Below are 18,480 nucleotides of genomic sequence, written 5' to 3'. Positions count from 1 at the left end.
GGTGGTCATGGCCAGGAACGCAAGGTGGGTTTAACACTGGAAAATCCATCTATGTGATTCACCACATCGACAGAATAAAGGAGGAAAAAACCCATGACCATGTCATAGCTGCAGAAGAGGCATCTGACAAAGTTCAACACCCATTCAGGTTAAAATCGTGGCAACTAGAAATAGAAGGGAATTTCCTCAACCTGATAAAGGCCATCTGTGAAAAAACTGACAGCTAACATCACCGTAAACGGTGAAAAAAACGAACGCTTTCCCCATAAGACCTGGCAAGGCTGGCAAGACAAGGACGCCCACGGTCACCTTGGACATTGTACTTGAGAGCCTGAACAGTGAGATAGGACAGGAAAACCAAATCAACGGTGAGTGTTGGGAAAGAAAAACTAAGATGGGCCCTATTTGCAAAATCGGAAGCTGCTGCAAGGTTTACTTGCTGAATGACAATTACCTGCTGAAAGTACCTGCTGTGATTCAGGCCCCAGCACCCCTCAGCTGGATCAAAATGGTACCTGCCCCAAGGCTGGAGCACTGTGGGGTCCCCGGGCTGAGGCCAGATTGGTCAATTTGTCAGTTCAACCAAAAGAGAGCGGGGTTTTGGTGAGCTCCATGGGGTGCACGTAGGGAGGCCCCGAGGGCACTGTTTCTCCAGTCGTACCAGGGACCTACACTTATTTGGGACTCTGGGACTTGCCGACTAGGGCCTGCCTTGCACAAGAGGCTAGTGTCAGTTCGAGGCCCCCCACTTGACCACACAGAATGGCTGCAGAGGCCCCAACGCCACGTCTGGGCATGTGGGCTTTGCCCACACCGGGCCCTTTGCCGGCAGGCCTCTCCCACCCTCTGGGACCCTCAGAGCTTGTCCTGTGATGTTTGCCTTACAGTCTGGCTTTGGGCCCCTTTTTGTGGCGGGAGCCGCATTTGGGGACCAGCATCCCCATGCACAGCCCGGGAAAATGCTGACTCAGTAAATAACACCAGCTAACCAACCACTCAAGGCTGTTTACCGTGGATGGGGCAGACAGACTTGTGAATCATACAGTCCTGTGTCATCCTCCCAACAGCCTCGAGGGACTGCTTGCTATGATTCCCACATTACACATGAGGTTCCTGGGGCTCAGAGAGCTTAGGTCATTAGTCAAGGTCATCCTGAGGGGACCCGGCACAGCCCCAGGGGCCTGGAGCCCAAGGCCTCAATCCCTCTGCTCTCTGGCCTGCCAGAAATCCAGGACTCTGCTCCCGTTACAGAGGGAAAGCCACTTGTCTGAAGCCACACCTGAGGCTCCCAGGCCATGTGACCCCTCCCTCCCCTGGCCCCGACCGCCAGTCCTGCACATCTCGCCGGAGAACGAAGGAGAGAAGAGCTTTTAATTTTAGAAATAGTTACTGCCACCTAAGGGTTCCTGCTGGCTTTCCCAGGCATGAGGACGCAGAACGGGGAGAGCCATGGCCCTGCGACACTCCCACCCAGAGGGACACACGGGGGCTACGGAAGCCCCCTGGGCTGGCAGCCACCTCCAGGCCCCCTGCCCCTGCCACAGCTCCCCCATCTGGAGCCACCCTCTCCTCCCAGGGGGTCTGTCTCACGGCAACATCCCCATCACAGGTGGTCGTAACCTTGGCAACCAGGTACCGCTGCCCCACCACCTGGGAGGCTGGGATCCCTGGACGCATCCCCTTCCCATGTCCCCCTCAGCCCCCATGGCAGCATCCCACTGGGGATGCTGGGCCGGGAGAGGCCACCCAGAAGCTGAGCCCACCTCCCTCCCCTTGCTAAATGCAACAGAACCGCAATGACGTTGTGTACATTCTAGCCGGTTGCTGAGGACCTACTGTGTGCTCCTGGGCTCCCTCTTGGCACAGAGAGCAGGTTGATGCTGACCATGGACAGAGAGAAGACAGTGGTTTCAGGCAGCCGTAATGCTTCCCTACTCAGACCCCCAGAACCTCCACCTCCGGGGCCAAAACCTACAGCCCTCAACGTCACTGGACTATTGGTTCATTCAGCCAGTCCTTGCTGGACGCCGACTCCGTGTCTGCTGGAGCTGCGGCCGAGAAGAAGGCAGGGCCCACGATAAACAGGATAAATCAGTAAATTACACAGTGTCTTAACTGGAGAGAGTGCCGAGGAGGCAGAGAGGGGACAGAAGGAGGCAAAGGGTGGAGCCATGAGTCAGGAAGGGGTGAGCCAGGCTGATGGCTGGGGGAAGGCACTGCAGGCAGAAGGGACAGCTGTTCAAAGGTCCTGAAGCAGGCAGTGTCCGAGACCTCATCCTGCCCTTCAGCCAGGCTTCCTTCCGGATCAATGAATGCAAGCTGGGCAGAGCCACTGAGCGCCCTGGTGTCCCCCTGTGGACGCTGAGGACAGTGATGTCCCCCTCCATCATTGAGTGGGGTCTCTGCAGCCCTAGAAAACAGGTGCTGTTTGGGTCCCCACTTTACAGGTGTGGAAACTGAGGCTGCAGGGGAGTGTCCCACAGTTCCACAGGCAGGAAGTAGGTTCGAACCCTGACCACTGCATTGGTTACCCCCTTCTCCCTGCAGGACTCATCTCAAGCACCCTCTCCTTGGAAAAGCGTCTCTGACCCCCAGCCTAGGCTGGGTACCGGGTATCATCTGCTGAGTTTTCCGCCAGCCCCTGTTGTGATAGTCTCACAAAATCTGCTCCCCCAGGCCCATGGCGAGCCCTCCCCGCCGGCCACGTCTCCTCCCTCCGGCCCCCCAGGCCCATGGCGAGCCCTCCCCCCCCGGCCACATCTCCTCCCTCCGGCCCGGCGCTTGACCTGGTACACAGACCTACTGGCACACGGTAGGAAAGTGCTTGCTTTCCTAGAGCCCTGGGTGGCAGGTATCAGAGCCTCATTTTACAGAGGGAGACAGAAGCTCAGAGCTGGGAAGCGACTGCCCTGAGGTCACACAGCCTCTGCAGCAGTGACTCCTCTATGCGGGCGCTGGGCTGTCCGCGGGGATGGGGAACCACAAGGGAGGGGAGCCCACGTCCTCCTCCTGGAACTCTGTTGGCCAGGAAAGGGATCTGCCCCCTTGTCTCATGGGGACCTGGCCTACGGCCTCCTGGGATGCGGTTTCCGGGCCTCCGGCCAACACGACAGTCTGGGAATGGAGCCTGCTCGAATCACAGTTGGCTGAGCTGATGCCAGGCCACCATGGAAGCAGCTGGGAGGGCGCAGTGGGCAGGGAAGGCTGGTGGGGGTGGGATCATGAGAGGTTACACGCCTAGCCCCCTGGGCAGCCAGGCCCACCTTGAGCTCCTCTCTTGGGACAAATGGTATCGCTGAGCCTCGACTTGCTGATCTGTGAAATGGGAATAATAAGTGTCCGCCTGTAACCATGACCCTGCAGCAAGCACAAGAGGGCCCGTGTTTGGAACGGAGCCCAGCATAGAGTAAGTGCTCAGTAATCTCGCTAATTAATCGTGTATTAGCATGACGGTGGGGGGGGGAGGGTGCCCCCACCCAGTCCTCTGCCCCTGCACCTCCCACACTGCAGTAATGTCCTGCCTCTCACCCTGGACTCCACAGCATGAGCTCCCTAAACAGGGCCGATGCTGGGCAGGCTCTGTCCTGGCGGGGTCAGGACACTCCACTCCTGATTCCATTTCTGCCCTGGCTTGCACAATATCCCAACCTGGGAGTCAGGGTAGGGACACTTCACCCCAACCTTTAGTGATTCTAGGACATCTGCTCCAACAAGATGCCTTTCATCAGATGAGGCAGGCCTCCCTCCTAACTTGAGGTTCCCAAGCTTGGGGGTGCCCACGGCTCCCCAAACCACCACAGTAAAAGTAAAAGGGTCATTCTTTCCACAAACATCCATTGAGCACAGCATTGAGCTGCAGCATAAACAAGCGATTACAAACTGGCCAACAAAGGATGCAGGGGAAGGCATTCCAGGCAGAGGGAACGGCGAAGGCCAAGGCCCTGAGACTGGCAGGAGCCTGGCATGTTTGAAAAGGGGCAAGGGGGCCTCACTGGGAAGGAATGAGGCGGCCGGCGGGAGGAAGGCATGGGTAGGGAAGATCCAGAAACACACACCGAGTTTAGCCATGAATCTGAGGGCAACAGGGAGCCGTAGTTGGTTCTAGAGGCCAGTGGTTAAGCATCCTCCGGGGCCCACGTGAGGAATGGGCCTGGAGCGCTGGCCGAATCGGAAGAGGCTGGGGCAGGTATCCAGGTGCCGGGTGGCGGAGGCCTGGAGTGGGGTCAGCGAGGAGAGGCCAGATCCCAGAGGGTCACAGATGGGGAGCCCTGCGTTCCCTGCACCGCAGCCTCTGCAGGCCCACCAAAGCCATGGCCACAGAGGTGGCCCTCACTCGCGCCACCGCCTCGGGTGCGCACCGAGCGGCAGGCGCTCCCGGGTCCTGGACTCCCTGCCCTTCCCCCGCCCGCCGCCCTGGCGCCAAGTCCCGGCACCTGCGCGCACGTGTCCTCGCGCCCCGCAGCCCCGCACACCTGCCTGCGGTCGGGTCACCGCGCACCCCAGCCGACGGGCCGCGCGCACGTCCGAGCGCAGTCCCACGCGCCCCCGCACCGCGCGCCGTGGAGGGCGGCGGCGGGCACGCGCCGGCGGCGGCGCGCACGGTGGACCCGGGAGGTGGCGGCTGCTCTTGTCGGCTCCGGGCGGCCCCCGCGCCGCAGCCCGCGCCCTGTCCGCGGCGGAGCCGCCCAGGTGAGTGGCCGCGCCGGACCCCGAGACCCCGCTGCGCCTGCCCTTCGCAGCCCGCCCCCCCGAGCCCCCACCCTCGCCCGGGGACCACTCTCACTGAGCGCCCCTTCCGGGCTCATCGCTCCTCGCCAGGCCCCCAGCGCTCCCCCTGGAAACTTTGGGGGGCCACTCCCCATGCTGGGGTCCCCCGTTCCTCCCCTGGGGCGCCGAGGAGCAGGGAGGCAGATGGGCTTCTCTCTGGGGCAGTGGGTACGCCTGGGGGGATGCGCCCCCTTCCATGAGGGGAAGGAAGGGGGACTGGCTGGGTCTGGGGGTGGACGACGGTCGGGATGGTAGCGTCAGCCCCAAGCCTTCCTGCCCTCCCCTCCAGCGGGGTCTGGTCCAGCCTAGGGGGTGCCGAGCTGCCAGGAAGGAGAAGGAAGCGTTTGGGGTCCACACCAGGACCTGCTGCATCCCTGGGGCTGGGGACAGCTCAGCCGGGTGGGAGGGATTTGGGAGCACAGAGCCGAGCCCCCTGCACTGAGGGCCTGTGTCCAAGCAGCAGCAAGGATGGGGTCGGGGGAGCTTCTCTCCATCCCGTGAGGTTGGGCACATGTGCCCCCCAGGGCCTCTGGGGCCAGGCCTGGGAGGCCACTGAGCCCCATTCAACAAGTTGGGGGGGGGACAGCACCTTATGCCTTGCCTGATCTGGGTGCAGGAAAGGACCCGGTCCTTATTTTTGAGACTGCCTTATGACTGGTTTTTTCAACACGCGCCCCAGGCACTGACAACACAGGCACCCCGGCCCCCCAGTTCTGAGGAATCAGAACTTCTGGGGTTTGTGCCCCAGAACCTGCATTTTTAACAAGCAGTGCCTGGTGAATCCATGTTTGTACAGAGATGGTTGCTGGTGGGGGCATGGGGAGGGGGTGTCTGCTGCAGCATGGCAGCAGCAGAGGGACCATCTGGGGCTCGATGGGGGAACTTTCAGGCACAGCAGGGCTCTGAAACCTGGAGCAACCCAGGAGGGCTCCCTGGAGGAGGTGTGGAGGCTGGGAAGGCTATGGTGTGTGAGTGCCCAGAGGTGGAGGACACAGGGTCTCTGTGGATGAGACCGGTGAAACCAGGTGCGGGCAAGCGGGGAGAGGTCTGGGGCCGTCGGGCTGCGGGTATACTGCCTTGCCCATTCCCCACTGAGCCGGAGTGGCAGCCATCTGAGACAGGATCTGAGCTGGAAGACCCCGTGGGCCCACCCCATAGGCTTCCCCCGCAGATGCAGCTCCTCCGCTCTACCTGGACGGCGTGGGGAGATGGGAAGGGGACGCCCAACCGTGGGCCGAGGGCTCAGTAGGGCTAAAGCCAGCTGTCCTCGGCCTGCTTCTCTGTTCCCCGTCCCACCCGGTGACTTCCGGCAAAGCACAGCCCCTCTCTGAGCTCCAGGTTTGAGATGGACATCAACACGGGATTTAAAATGGAGGTGCGTTGCACCCCCGGCACGGGGCTGCCATGAGGTAGGTGCTCTGAGACCGTGGGGCAGCCATGATCGTCCTCACTGGTACCCAGCAGCTCCGCCTTGCACCTGCTCGGCCTCAGTGTGATCATCTGTAGAATGGAGGTGGCTGCGCCTAGCCACCCCCGCGTGATGCCTGGGATCCGAAGGTGCCTTGCCGAGTGGGAATTACAAAGCAGATCTTAGGCGTCAACTTGATTTCTCTTCCCACAGTGCTGTCATTCTTGGGCTCCCCTGAGTCACCACCTAGTCACCAGGTAGGGAGCCTCTTGGAGAACTCTCCAAGCAAAGCTGGTCCTGGGTGGGCCCGGGCGAGCCGCCCACCACCCCATGTCAATCCTGGGCCTCTTAAGAGGGTCGTCCATCCACCCTCCAGTAGGGCTCTGGGATTCCGTGGAAGGGAGCTGGCATCAGACCCGGGTTCAGATGTTGACTCCCAAGCGGAGCGCTGCCAGGAGAGCTGGGGACCACTCTCACCCTCAGTCTCCTTTTCTCCGAGTGGGTGTCGTTATTCTCCCCCCTCGGGGCTCGGCCGGGCTCGTGGCTGAGCGGCCGTGCTATACAGGGGGCATTCAAAACGTGGTTCCAGATCTAGAGGCCTCCCCTGCAGAGGGCGGTCCACAGCCCCCCTGCACAGGCTGGCAAGGAAAGTGGGTCGGGAGGCCCCCAGCCCCCGGAAGGTTTAACAGGGACTAAAGGCAGCTGGAGGCTAATTAGCGCTTAATGAATTGTCATGGATCAAAGTCCCGGGAGGGCCCGGATCTAGGCCGGAGGATGCACCAATCCTGAGGGGTCGGCAGTGCGTCCCCAAAAGCAGGCCTCAGGGGGCCGGGCGCTGAGTCGGTCTAGCCGATGGAATAGGGAACGCTTTGAGGACCTGCCAGCCGCACTGCCCTTGCTCCCTCTGGACCCAGTTGTGGCCCCAGGGACAGAGGGGCTGGCTGCAACCATCTATTCCCCCCGCCCCTGCCCTCCTGGTGGGTTCAGCTGCTGCCTGCAGGAGGGGCCTGGCTCAGCCTTGCTCAAGGGCGTGTTCAGCATCCCCCAGCCCGAGAGGGGTCGGGAGGATGAGTCCCATGTGGCCTGTCGGGGGCAAAAGCTGGCTCAAGATAGAAGGGATGGGAGGGGGAGGGACCCTGGCCAGGAGGGAAGGAGGAAGCTAGTCACCTGGCCAGGACCCCCGGGGCTGGGCTGCCTCTGCTCCAGGGGAGGGGCCCTGGCAACCCCAGCCCCCTCAGCTTAAGAACTTCCTGGTAAATTTGGGTAAAGGACAGCTTGGGGCGAAGCGGAGGAGGGGTCTCCATTTCCCAGGTCCTGCCTGGACGGACAGATTTCGGGCTCCTCCCCCAGGGTAGGTCCCTGCACTGCAGTTGAGGCTGATGGCAGACCCTGAGGGGAGCTCGGCCCCCTCCACCTTCCAGCCCGCAGAGCAAGCGCACAGCTCTGGGGAGGCCTCCACCCACCTCCTCTTCAAATCTGCAAAGACCCTGCGTGAGTCTCCTGAGGTTGCTGCCACAAATCACCACAAACCTAGTGCTGAAACCACACACATTGATTCTCTGACAGTCCTGGGGGTCAGGAGTCCGACTGGGGTCTCACGGGACTGAATCTAGGCGTGGGCAGGGCTGGTCCTTCCGGAGGCTCCAGGGCAGCATCGGTTCCCACCTTTTCCAGCTTCTAGAGGCGCCGCATCCCTGGCTCGCGGCCCCCCCTGCATCCTCACAGCCAGCAGCGCGGCATCTCCCGTCTCTCTCTGCCTCTGACCCTCCCGCCTCCCTCTTATAAGGACTCTGGGATGACAGTGGGCTCCCTGGGGAATCCAGGGTCCTCCCGGTCTCAGGGTGAACTGTTCAGCATCCTTAATTTCATCCCCCTTTGCCACACGAAGTAACACTCGCAGGTTCCAGGCATCAGGTCGTGCGCGGGCATCTTTGGATGGGGCGTTGTTCTGCCGACCACAGACCGCCACCTGCCCCGTTTTCTCTCCGTAGCCCTGTCCACACGTGGCCTCTGTTTTACTCCTCCTGTTTATCACCCGTGGATGAGTGGCAGGGATTCAGTCCATGTTGCTGTTTCCCTCAAAGAGCAGCGCCCGGCACACAGAAGGTGCCCATTCAGTACTTGTTGAATGAATGAATAAATGAATGAACAGATGAGGTGAGGACTTGGCCGAGAGCAGAACAAGGCCTAGGACTCGGGGCGCCCGACCCCAGCCGGCACCCAGTGGAGACTTTTCTGAAGGTGCCCAGGTTATAAAGTATCTTCTCTCTGACTCCTCACCTGCCACTCCGTCAGCCCCGGGAGGCGGCTGTGAGTCACATGAGTCCCTTTTGCAGAAGAGGAAGCTGCGGCTCAGGGCCTTAAAAGTCTCTTCCCGGGCGGTCGGGGGCGGGCTCCGACGGGGACCCCGAAGAGCTCGTCCTGGCGCGGGATTTCGCTGATTCTCTGCTTCATTCGTTGGATTTTTTTTTTTTTTTTTTGCGGTACGCGGGCCTCTCACCGCTGCGGCCTCTCCCGTCGCGGAGCACAGGCTCTGGACGCGCAGGCTCAGCGGCCATGGCTCACGGGCCCAGCCGCTCCGCGGCATGTGGGATCTTCCCGGACCGGGGCACGAACCCGTGTCCCCCGCATCGGCAGGCGGACTCCCAACCACTGTGCCACCAGGGAAGCCCCTCGTTGGATATTCTTGGGCCCTCTGAGCACCCAGCTCTGTGCATGTTGGTGATGGGGGGTAGAAAGAGGACTAACGTGGTCCCCACCCTTGGGACAGTGCTGTCCAGGCAGGAGACACAAGTTTCCAGCCTCAGATGATGTGGGGTGACAGGGCCAGAACACACACAGCCAGACGCATCTTCAGACTCCAGCTCAGATACGTCCTGCTCCTGCCCCAGATCCCCCCGTGACTCCCCCGCACTCTCAGAATCAAGTCCCAACACCTCACTGTGGGTTCAGAGCCCTGCGTGGTTCCACCCTTGCCAACCCCGACCCCCCAGATCCAAACTCAGACGCACCCTGAGCCTCCAGCCGCAACCCCCCTTTCTGTCCTCCGAGCACCAGCCTATTCCCACCCCAGAGCCTTTGCCCCGGTGGATCCCTCCACCCAGAACACCATTTCCCGGCCTTCCACCTGCTCGCTCCTGCCCGCCGTTCATGACTCAGCTCAGACAGGCCTTCCCGGCCATGCTGGACAAAGCATCAGACCCGATAACAGACCCCCACTTTTCCCAAACGATCTACTTTGTGGATGTGTTTGCACGTCTTGCCTGTTTGCCCACCCGACACGATGCTCAGTGAGAGAAGCCAGACACAGAAGGACACACAGGGTGTGATTCCATGGATGGGAAACGTCCAGGACAGGCAGATCCACAGACACAGAGAGTGGGTTGTCAGGGGCTGGGGCAGGGGGTAGGGGGTGAGTGCTCGTGGGGACGGGGCTTCTTCTGCGGGTGATGGAATGTTCTGGAATTAGAGGTGATGGCTGCACATATATGTGAAAGTACTAAAAAAATAAACACTGGCCACTTGAAATGGGAAAAAAATGCCCCGAGGAAGGCCCCGGTGCTGCTGAGCCCCCAGCACCCACGCTTGGCCCACTGGGGGTTCAGAGAGAGAGGGGGAGTCCTGGAGTGTGGCCAGGGCAGCCCTGCCCCGGTGGGATTTGCCCCTCGCTGGGGAGAAGAGATGGGAAGGTTCTCGGGCACCAGCCCCGAGGCTCTGGCTCCTCTGTGTGGAAAATGAGGGGGGGTGGCCCTGGGTGTCCAGGGGGTCTGGTCTGCAGCACACTCGGCATGAACAGCTCTCAGTCCACGTGGCGAGCAGTTTTTCCCACATCAACAGTCACATGGGGACTCAGCCCCAACACGGCTGCACCCGCAGCCCAGGAAGGGCCAGGCTGGCCCCCAGGGCCTCCTCCACCCTTGGCCACAAGCCGCGTGCTCGCTGACCATGGCATGGGGGGAGGGAGCCTCGCTCTGCCAAGGGCAGCCCCGGGGCCTCACAGTTCTGCCCGGCTGGCACAGGGCAGGCTCCTGGGTCTGCAGAGCTGGTGGAAGTCAGGGTCCCACGAGGATGGGCTCCCACCGCCCTGACCCTGGGAGAACCGTGGGAAGACAGGGTGTGGAGTCCTGGATTCAAGTCTTACATCTGCTTCTCACCTGCTGTGTGGCCCTGGGCAAGTCACTTCCCCTCTCTGGGCCTCTGCTTCCCCATCTATAACACAGGCTGATGATCAGCCTGTCTCCTCCTGGGGCAGCCACTGGATGCCTGCTCTGTGCCCAGCATCCTCTGTGACCGACAGCGGGTCTCACCCGGGCGATCCCGCCCCCCAGGGGGCATGGGCGATGTCTGGGAACGTCTGTGGTTGTCACGACTGGGGGGCTCCTAGCGTCGATGGGGTGGGGATCAGGGATGCTTCTCCACACCCCCCAGGGCCCAGGACGGCCTCCCACAGAGAATGATCCAGCCCCGGAAGTCAGCGATGCTGAGGGACCTCACACAACCCCAGTGCATCCTGAAGGTGGGGACGCTGAGTCCTGAAAAAAGCAGGGTGTCTGTTGAACGGTGGGGGGTGAGCTGGAGCCCATGCTGACAGGAAGAGGGTTTGGAGTGGGTTGGTGGTGGCCTGGCGGTGGCAGAGATGCAGAGCACGGTGGATCTGGGACATGTTTGGAGGTGGAGCTGACAGCACCTGGTGATGGATTGGTCGGGGGTGTGAATGAGGAGCTGCCAGGGGACGGGTGACGTCGGGACACTGCGGGGCCTCCGGGTGATGTCGGGATGTGGCTGGTCCCCAGGGCTGGAGCTCAGGAGAGACACAGGGTCAGGAGTCATCAGTGAACAGATGGTATTTAGTCCTGGGCGGACAGGGTGGCAGGTCCCTGGGGGTAAAAGGAGTGTCTGGAGGGCAGGTGGTGACCTTGACCGCCCTGTGGGTGTCACCTCCCCCGAGGCCCCTGCCTCAAGGAGGAGGGAAGGGGCAGAGAAGGTGTAGCATCAACACGGACCTGTCCACATGGCCTCATTTTACCACCCAGCACGGCCCCCTGAGTGGCCTTTGCCAGACCTGTCCCTCCCACCCCCCGCCTGCCCTTCCCACCACCGTTCACAGCCGGCTGGCCTTCTCACCACCTTTCAGGAAATGGACCCGATGCCCTGAAAACGTAGCAGCAAAAGCAGGACTGGAATCCAGACCCCCACCCTAATTGGGACCTGGGATCCTGGCCTTCTAACCCCACCTCAAGGCCCAGGCCTCCACGCGAGGAAACAGGCCCAGAGAGGGTGACTCACTTGCTCAGGGCACCCAGCCCTCCACCGAGACCACCCTCCCGCGAGCTCTCCCGCTTCCCAGTCCAGCCAACGTCGAGGTAAGTGAATGAACAGGGTTGCTAGAGACAGAGTCAAGTCCCCGCTGCTCCCTCGCCCAGACCAGACCTTTCCACAGTGGAGGGGGAGGCATCACAAGCTCCAGCCCAGCTGCGAGTCCACCACCCCACACAGAGATGATAGGCCCATGCTGGGGGGAGAGGTTATAGCTCACAAACTGGGTCACAGCTGGAGCAGACCCCGCTGGGCGCCAAGGACCAGCTATCCTCTCATCCCGGGAGCAGTTACAGCGCGAGTGCTCCGAGGGCGCCCCCGGACTTGCTCCCTTTGACAGGCGAGGTTCAGAGAGGGCGCACTTTTCATTAGAGGTCACACAGCGCGTCAGAACCGAGGTCTCTGCCGGCCTTTCTGCGACTGTGTCACAGTGGCTGGGCCCTGGCCGTGCTGGCCTCTTGTCACTTAAGTACTTCCTTCCCGATACTGTTCTGTGACAACTATTTTTTTTTTAATTCTTTCCAACTTAAAAAAAAAAATTTAAGTTTGTAAAAAGTCCACCTTCCTCTCTCTGCAGTGCCCAACCCTGGACTCCGTGGCTGAATGGCCCAGTCCTGCTGCCTGCCGCCCCGCCCCGCCCCACTTGGCTCCCTTTCTCCCTCCCTAAGTCTTTGTCCCTTCCTTGGCAAATTAGATCATTGCAATCCCCTCAACACCCCCTTCGCCCTTTTCCTGGATTTATTTCTCTCCACTTATGGCCACCTAAGGTGGGAGAGAGTGTATTTACTTACCTCTTTTATTATCCGTGGGCTCCAAGAAAGCTGACCCCTTTGTCTCACGCACTGTGTGTCCTCAGCACGTGGAAAATGCCTGGCACAGTAGATGTTTGTTGACTGACTGACGGACGGAATCAACGAATGAGAGGAGACCAGTGTTTGTTACAGGATCTCTGCAGGTGACGATGAAAACAGGTCCAGCAAAAACAGAGCCGTATTTTGAATTCTAGCTGAATGAACTGCCAGGACCCTCTCCTGCCTCTGTTAAAAAAAAAAAAAAAAAAAAAAAAAAAAATTAGCGAGTGTGACAGGGTGTAGCCCCACCCCACCTCACTCCGAGACTATCCCCTGCCACCTCTGACGTGCGGTGTGAACCTGAGCGGGTGACTTATGTTGCTTTGAGCCTCAGTGTTCCCATCTGTAAAGTGGGCATGACCCACCCCTGTGAGGTTGTTGTGGGAACTAAATGGGCCGATCCAGGTAGAGCCTTAGCCCAGGGCTGGCCCAGAGCAGAGCCTATAGCAGAGTTTGCCTTTTTTTTTTTGCGGTACGCAGGCCTCTCACTGTCGTGGCCTCTCCCGTTGCGGAGCACAGGCTCCGGACGCGCAGGCTCAGCGGCCATGGCTCACGGGCCCAGCCGCTCCGCGGCATGTGGGATCTTCCCGGACCGGGGCACGAACGCGTGTCCCCTGCATCGGCAGGCGGACTCTCAACCACTGCGCCACCAGGGAAGCCCCCAGAGTTTGCCATTTTGATGAAGATGATGATAATGATGAAGATGATGTTTCCAGTCCAGGAATAAAGACCAGCTTTGAACAGGGTTTAAGGTGCATTTCAGAGAGTCTGGGGGGAGGGGAGGGGTAGTTTAGTGCAGAGAGTCACCAGGGAAGTGACACTGGGGTCGAGACCCAAATAAAGTCAGGGAGAGAGCCATGAAGGGACAGTGGTCTGGGTCTTGCACAGCCCGTGCAAAGGCCCTGGGGCAGGACCATAGCAGGCATGTTGGAGAAACAGCGAGGAGGCCTGTGGGGCTGGAGCAGAGAGAGCGAGGGGGAGAGAGGGAGGAGGGGAAGGCAAGGAGAGGCCGGGCGCATGAAATTCTCTCCTGCAGAAGGCACAATGCAGGCAGCTCTGCCCCCACAAGGAGTCTGTTTGGGGGGCTGAACAATACCAGTTATTTCCTTCTTGGGGCAGAGCCAGGGAGGGCCTTGCTCCTCCAAAGCAGACTGCTGAGGAGCTGTGCCCCATCCCCGGCTGGGGGACCGTTATCCCTTGACCACAGGGAGCAGCCTGGGCTGGGCTGGCGACCTGGGAGTGACCTCAGAGCCCCTTTAACGTAGAAAAGAGACAGCTGAACAGGGAACCATCAATTCTGACTGTCATGTCCCCTCCTGGGACACGGCCTCTCCACATGCTCTCCAGGGCAACCACACGGGAGGGAATGACCTAGAAAAAGAGCCTGGGAAGAAGTTTGCCTCAGGGAAGGATTATGTTCCCTGCAATGCCCAGGTCGGGATTAAGGACAGTTGCAGAGGGAAGGCACAGCCAGATGCCTCTCACTCCCTCCCTCTGCCTCCCTGCTAGGTTTCCCAGCCGGGGACAGGGAGCTAAGACCTGTGACCTCCTGGAGGCCAGGGGCGCCTCGGTTTCCTCATGATGGGACCGCACTCTCCACTACGGCAACTCCCTTCCCGCCACTCACAGTGCTGTCCCGAACCGTGTGTGACTTCCCAGGCGTTTCAGGGGCACCTGCGCTTGTGTTTATGTGCCCGCCCAAATCAAGAACTGAGTTTGGTGTTTGGTTTTATTTTGCCACGAATAGGATTGTCCTGTTTGTGATTGTGTGGCAACCTTGCTTCCCCCTGGCCTCCTGTGGAACTACACCTCAGCCAGCTTTCCTTGTGGGTACATCTGAATCTCCCAGCCTTCCACAATAACCATAGATTATGGCTTATTTGATCCCCTATTGATGGGTGCTAAGGTTAGTTCATTTTTCCTCCATGTAACTAGATCTCAGCTCTCTTTTTCTACTGAGTACATACAGATCTCCTTGATTCCACAGCAGGCACAGACCACAGTTTATTTAACTAATCCCGTATTGATGGACACTTAGGTTAGTTTGGGGATTTTTATTCACCCCCCCCCCCCCATATAACTACATCACTGTCTTTCTTCACTGGTACATACAAGTCTCCCTGTGTTCCACAGCGGGCACGGACCACAATTTATTTACCTGATCCCCTATTGATGGATATCTAGGTGAGTCCCAGTTTTTGCGGTTCCGAACGACCCTGCAGCAAACCTCCTTGTTCACCCTGCTCCCACGTGCGAGTTTTTCTTACGGATCCGTGGATATTCCGTTAGGTCTCGTAGCTGCCACGATGAAATACCACAAACATGGCGGCTTAAAACAACAGAAAGTTCTTCTCTCTGTTCTGGAGGCCAGACGTTCAAAATCAAGGTGTCAGCAGGGCTGTGCTTCCTCCAGAGATTCTAGGCGTGGATCCTTGCCTGCTTTTCCCAGGTTCTGATGGTTACTGGCACTCTTTGGTGTCCCTTGGCCTATAGATGCATCACTCCAGTCTCTGCCTTTGTTGTCACGTGGCCACCTTCCCTGAGTGTCTGCATCAAAATTTCCCCTTTTATAAGGACACCAGTCATTGGATCAGGGCCCACCCTGCTCCAGTATGACCTCATCTTAAATTGATGACCCCTGCAAAATACAAACTCTCCCCCCAGTGACGTATGGTTCACCTCTGGCATTAAGTTACTCAGGGCTCTGTGTGTGTTAATGCTCACTTAAAATTCCCGAAAGGGCCCAGGAAGGCTGGAGCTGGCCACACCGCTGTTTAGCAGATGAGAATCTACAGCCTGGGTCTTTGCCGAGCCGGGCCTGCGGGAACAGTGAGGAAACAGGCAGTAAGCATGTGTCAGGGGTGGTCAGGGGATGCCTGGGGGCTTCAGCTGCTAAGATGCTGAAAATAGGTGCCTGGCCAACGGAGCAGCACCCTCAGGCTGCCATCTGCTTATGCCCTCCCCACCCCCACCCACCTTGGCCCCGGGATCCGGGCTGCAGCCCAGCAGAGTGCGGGGACAGGGGGTGGAGGGCCAGCTGGCTGCCAGGAGAGATGGAGCAACTCGGAAGGCGCAGGTGCAAAGGCCCAGGCGTGTTGGCATCTGTCCCTCCGGGCCTCCCCAGCCACATCATCCAGCCTCCGTGAACCCTCCAGTGCATCTCCCACTCCCCACCCCCATTCATTGTACTCCTAGCCTCACCAGCCACTCCTTCAGCCTCAGGACCTTTGCACTGGCTCTTCCCCCAGCCTGGAACCCTCTTTCTGCAACACCCATGGGCCCTTTCCTGGTCATTCTTTGGGTCTGTATTAGCTTCCTGTTGCCAAACACAAAGTACCACAGACTGAGTGGCTGAAAACAACAGAAATCTAGGCTCTCCCAGTTCTGGAGGCCAGAAGTCTGAAATCCAGGGGTCTCAGGCCATGCTCCCTCTGAAGTCTCCAAGGGAGGGTCCTTCCTGCCCCTCCCGACTTCTGGGGGCCCCTGCCATCCTTGGCTTGTAGGCACATCCCTCCAACCTCTGTCTCTACCTTCACGCGGCCTTTTGCCCTCTGTGTGCATCTATGTGTGAGTCCAAACTTCCCTCTTATTATAAGGACATCAGTCATTGGATTCAGGGCCACCCTAATCCAATATAACCTTGTCTCAACTCACCACATCTGCAAAGACCCTATTTCTAAACGAGGCCCCCTTCCCACGTACCAGGGTTAGGACTTGAACGTTTCTTTTGGGGGAACACAGTTCAACCCAGCCCAGGGTCTCAGCTCAAATGTCACCTGTCCTGGTCTGAAGTCACCCCCTCCATGGACCCTGATTATCCATCCACACTGCTTCCTTACCCAGCCCTTGGGTAGACACCCCAGAGGGGGATCCCGGGTCCCACGGTGGATAATCGCTTCCTGAGCTAGCTACTAGGATGGGATGGGACGGGCCGGGGTGGCGGGATGGCGGGATGGCGGGATACGGGTGCTAACGCTGCCCCCGCCCTCAGGTGCCCACGAGGATGGTGGCGCGGCCCTAGGCCCAGGCTCCGCACCATGACCTGCTGGCTGTGTGTCCTGAGCCTGCAGTTTCTGCTCCTGCCCGCGGCCCCGCCCCCCGCTGGGGGCTGCCCGGCCCGCTGCGAGTGTACAGTGCAGATGCGCGCGGTAGCCTGTCCCCGGCGCCGGCTGACCGCGGTGCCCGACGGCATCCCGGCCGAGACGCGCCTGCTAGAGCTCAGCCGCAACCGCATCCGCTGCCTGAACCCGGGCGACCTGGCCGCCCTGCCGCTCCTGGAGGAGCTGGACCTGAGCGAGAACGTGATCGCACACGTGGAGCCCGGCGCCTTCGCCAACCTGCCGCGCTTGCGAGAGCTGCGCCTCCGCGGCAACCTGCTGAAGCTCATCCCGCCCGGCGTCTTCACGCACCTGGACAACCTCACGCTGCTGGACCTGAGCGAGAACAAGCTGGTCATCCTCCTGGACTACACCTTCCAGGACCTGCGCAGCCTCCGCCGGCTGGAGATGGGCGACAACGACCTGGTGTTCATCTCGCGCCGGGCCTTCGCGGGGCTGCTGGCGCTTGAGGAGCTGACCCTGGAGCGCTGCAACCTGACGGCGCTGTCGGGCGAGTCGCTGGGCCACCTGCGGGGCCTGGGCGCCCTGCGGCTGCGGCACCTGGCCATCGCCGCCCTGGAGGACCAGAACTTCCAGCGGCTCCCGGGCCTGCTGCACCTGGAGATCGACAACTGGCCCCTGCTGGAGGAGGTGGCCGCCGGCAGCCTGAGGGGGCTCAACCTGACCTCGCTGTCCGTCACGCACACCAACATCACCGCCGTGCCGGCCGCCGCCCTGCGCCACCAGGCCCACCTCACCTGCCTCAATCTCTCACACAACCCCATCAGCACGGTGCCGCGAGGGTCCTTCCGCGACCTGGTGCGCCTGCGTGAGCTGCACCTGGCTGGGGCCCTGCTGGCCGTGGTGGAGCCGCAGGCCTTCCTGGGGCTGCGGCAGATCCGCCTGCTCAACCTCTCTAACAACCTGCTGTCCACGCTGGAGGAGAGCACTTTCCACTCGGTCAACACGCTGGAGACGCTGCGTGTGGATGGGAACCCGCTGGCCTGCGACTGTCGCCTGCTCTGGATCGTGCAGCGCCGCAAGACCCTCAATTTCGACGGCCGCCTGCCGGCCTGCGCCACCCCAGCCGAGGTCCGCGGCGACGCGCTGCGCAACCTGCCGGACTCGGTGCTCTTCGAGTACTTCGTGTGCCGCAAGCCCAAGATCCGCGAGCGGCGGCTGCAGCATGTCACGGCGGCCGCGGGCGACGACGTGCGCTTCCAGTGCCGCGCCGAGGGCGAGCCGGCGCCCACCGTGGCCTGGGTGACGCCGCGCCACCGCGCGGTGACCGCCGCCAGCGCCGGCCGGGCGCGCGTGCTGCCGGGCGGCACGCTTCAGATCCGGGACGCGCGGCCAGGGGACAGCGGCACCTACACGTGCGTGGCCAGCAACGCGGGCGGCAACGACACCTACTTCGCCACGCTGAGCGTGCAGCCCGAGCCAGCCACCAACCGGACCCCGGGCGAGGGCCGCAACGACACGCAGGCGGCCGTGCGCTTTCCTCTGGACCTCACCACTATCCTGGTGTCTACCGCCATGGGCTGCATCACCTTCCTAGGCGTCGTCCTCTTCTGCTTCCTGCTGCTCTTCGTGTGGAGCCGCGGCCGCGGGCAGCACAAGAACAACTTCTCGGTGGAGTACTCTTTCCGCAAGGTGGACGGGCCCGCCGCGGCTGCCGGCCAGGGGGGCGCCCGCAAGTTCAACATGAAGATGATCTGAGAGGCCCCGGCCCACCTCCCGCGGCCCCCGCCGCTGCGCCTGCGCCAGAGGCCGCGTCTCCGTCTCCGCCCAAATCCACGCCAGCCCCTGGCTGGCCCATCTGACTACCACCTATGCATTTCCCGTAGGGGGCGGCCGCAAGCCGGCTCCTGGCACAACTTCCCCTTTTTTTGTAGAGACCCAACCACAGGACTGTTTTTTCATCAGGATGCATCTTTTGCAGAGTTTCTCAAGCGTTTTCTTAGGGTTTCACGCTGTCTTCCTGCCCCTCGTGTGGTCGCTGAGCTGGGCAGGGGGCGGAGGGTGCTCAGAGGCCCAGGGT

At 60.8% G+C, this 18,480-nt stretch overlaps 2 protein-coding genes across 4 annotated transcripts in view; one reads left to right on the top strand and one right to left on the bottom strand.

The window, feature by feature from the left end:
- Positions 1 to 18,170, bottom strand: part of SPPL2B (signal peptide peptidase like 2B) — a 44,211-nt gene extending 26,041 nt beyond the window's left edge. The window contains exons 1-3 of one of the 3 annotated variants that reach the window (XM_073803509.1): positions 16,752 to 18,170; positions 14,501 to 15,160; positions 12,283 to 12,528 (exon numbers count right to left, since the gene is read on the bottom strand). The gene's annotated coding sequence lies outside the window, so the exon portion shown is untranslated. Of the gene's footprint in view, positions 1 to 12,282; positions 12,529 to 14,500; positions 15,161 to 16,751 lie in introns of those variants that run through there. The other 2 variants (XM_073803510.1, XM_073803511.1) reach the window with 2 other exon arrangements.
- Positions 16,380 to 18,220, top strand: LINGO3 (leucine rich repeat and Ig domain containing 3). The gene has a single exon (XM_033854864.2). It carries the CDS (start codon positions 16,380 to 16,382, stop codon positions 18,156 to 18,158), a length of 1,779 nt encoding a protein of 592 aa, XP_033710755.1. The 3' UTR covers positions 18,159 to 18,220.
- The last annotated feature ends 260 nt before the right edge of the window (positions 18,221 to 18,480 follow it).

Source organism: Tursiops truncatus, chromosome 3 (assembly GCF_011762595.2).
Source record: "Tursiops truncatus isolate mTurTru1 chromosome 3, mTurTru1.mat.Y, whole genome shotgun sequence".
Taxonomy (NCBI): Eukaryota; Metazoa; Chordata; class Mammalia; order Artiodactyla; family Delphinidae; genus Tursiops; species Tursiops truncatus.
The sequence above is the reverse complement of the archived record's forward strand: the minus strand, read 5'-3'. Positions and strand labels throughout refer to the sequence as shown.